The following is a 2,180-nucleotide window of genomic DNA, read 5'->3' as shown; positions in this document are numbered from 1 at the left end:
GCTTGTCTCCGCGACTCCTTAGTCTGTAGATATACCGCTGCCGGGACATCTACCAGCTGCAGACCCACCGTGGCCCCGGGTTGGGAGGTGGGGGCGCAGGAGGAGGGGCACACCGGGCTTAAGCCCAGAGCGGGGGGCGGGTCCGAGGCGGGGGGCCCAGATCGGGAGCAGCGCGACGGGGTCCAGGCAGCTGCTGAGCCGAGCGCAACGGGCGGCGGAACCACCACAGCCCACCCAGCCATGAGCTCGGGACCTGAGCCCCGGACAGCCCGGACACCCTTCAGCATCGCAGACATCCTAGGCCTACACGTGGTTCCCCGAGGACCCCCTGCATCGCAGCTTCCAGAGTGGAGCCCAGGTCCCATGTCGCCGCTGTGCGCGTTGGAGGAGCTGACTAGTAAAGCTTTCCGCGGACTTGACCGGCACGCTCCGCAGCCCTCTGAAGGTAGAGCGCCGACCAGGTCACGCACTGTGACTTGGCCGCCTCCCCATCTCTCTTCTCCAGGTTCCCGGTCTCCGCCTTCGTTCACCCGGGTCGCCACCCTAATCCGTCCCCTGTCCTCAGCCCACGTGCCGAGACTTGCATCTCCCGCTCCTCACTTCCCTTCCGTTAGTTCCCAGGCTCCGCGGCCAGCGCCGAGGGGAAGAGCCGGGCTGTCGAGAACTGAGCGACCCGGTGGTCCGTTCGCTGTAGGCGGGGCAATCGTGACAGAGAAAGGCCGGAGAAAAGGAAACAAAAGGCCAGAGCAGGAGGCTGTAAACGAATGAGCTAGGGCTAGGGCGGCGCATAAAGTGCTGGGAGGCAAAGCCCGCGCCCCTCCGGATAAATACGCTCTTCTGCAAGCCCCTCTCTTCTGGAGAAGGCGCAAGGAGCTTAAGGTCCTTGGAGCAGCAAGGACCCCGGGACTCCGGACTCCGTCTTTCTTGCCTTTTGTACCCCAACCTCCCTTTTGGGCTTGTGGAGGGGGCGCCTGTGTCACTAAAAAAGAGTAAGCCGAGAGTGCCCGACGTGACCCACGAGTCTAAAGAAGAGCCAGATCGGGGTCCTGTTACACTCACTATGCAGGGTGGGCTGCCCCTCCTCGGACCACGGTTGGCCCCCGCCTCTGGTGCCGGCCCCAACCTGCAAGCCAACTTAATAGGGGCCTCAGGAAGGCTTCAAAGGCCCCGCCCCAGACAGCCTGACCCCACACTAGGCCTCCTCGGGTCTGTCCCGCCCTCCTCCCACTCCTACCCCGAGATGCTCTCATCCTGCTGCCTGCCTCCTGTACCCCAGTGGCGGGTTCCACTTTGTGCCCCCACCCCCTCCTCGGCCTGACCCCCACGCAGTTTGGTAAGGGACCACAGTCTGGCTCCCGTCCCCTCACCCTCACGCTGGTCTGACCCCACTCCCAGCTTTTCCTCCCAGGCCAAAGCCGGATTCACTAAATCTGGAGACTGACCCCAGTCCTATCCCCGCAGGCCACGTGGCCCCGGGCGCTCTGGGCCCCGGCCCGGCTGGCCGCAGACGGCGAAAGTCACGCACAGCGTTCACTGCGCAGCAGGTGCTGGAGCTGGAGCGCCGCTTCGTCTTCCAGAAGTACCTGGCACCATCCGAGCGAGACGGGTTGGCAGCGAGGCTCGGCCTGGCCAACGCGCAGGTCGTCACCTGGTTCCAGAACCGGCGCGCCAAGCTCAAGCGGGACGTGGAGGAGATGCGCGCGGACGTGGCCTCGCTGCATGCGCTGTCCCGCGAAGTCCAAGTCTGTCTCGCGCTGCCCGACGGCGCCCCGGGCCTCGGCCCCACACTGCCTGACTCCGGGGCCAACCTGTCAGACGAGGAGATACAGGTGGACAATTGACTGAAAAGCAGCGGCCTGGGCTCTGGGCCCTGGACTCCTCGCCTCCGCACTCGGAGCCCAGTCCCGGTTGCCGGGTGGAGGGAGGGTGCCGACCCCGGCCTCTTCCAGCTCACAGTCCAGGCAGACACTCACCTTTCCCAGACTCCGCCGCACCACGCCTCAATCCCGCGTCGGGAGAATAAGAGCAAAATCTGCTGATTATTGCGCCGCGCTTGGCACTGTGCGCAGCGCTTTAAAGGCGGCTTCCTTTAACCCTCATAGCAACCCTATAAGGTAGGTGATATAATTGTGGCCTTTTTACAAAGAAAGAGCCACTACGTCAGGATTTGGATCCAGGCA

General features: G+C 64.2%; 1 protein-coding gene across 1 annotated transcript; it reads left to right on the top strand.

Moving 5' to 3' along the window:
* Window positions 1-240: 240 nt before the first annotated feature.
* LBX2 (ladybird homeobox 2) lies at window positions 241-1,841 on the top strand. The gene is made up of 2 exons (XM_019623534.1): window positions 241-445; window positions 1,462-1,841. Exons 1-2 carry the CDS (start codon window positions 241-243, stop codon window positions 1,839-1,841), a joined length of 585 nt encoding a protein of 194 aa, XP_019479079.1.
* Window positions 1,842-2,180: the final 339 nt, after the last annotated feature.

This window comes from Hipposideros armiger, unplaced genomic scaffold (assembly GCF_001890085.2).
Source record: "Hipposideros armiger isolate ML-2016 unplaced genomic scaffold, ASM189008v1 scaffold_553, whole genome shotgun sequence".
In the NCBI taxonomy this organism is placed as follows: Eukaryota; Metazoa; Chordata; class Mammalia; order Chiroptera; family Hipposideridae; genus Hipposideros; species Hipposideros armiger.
The sequence above is the reverse complement of the archived record's forward strand: the minus strand, read 5'-3'. Positions and strand labels throughout refer to the sequence as shown.

Excerpts from the sequence above, each read along its gene's own strand:
- LBX2 (XM_019623534.1), top strand. The coding sequence starts at position 241 with ATGAGCTCGGGACCTGAGCCCCGGACAGCCCGGACACCCTTCAGCATC. Across the intron at positions 446-1,461 it reads CGCTCCGCAGCCCTCTGAAG|GCCACGTGGCCCCGGGCGCT; the intron begins GTAGAGCGCCGA and ends CTATCCCCGCAG.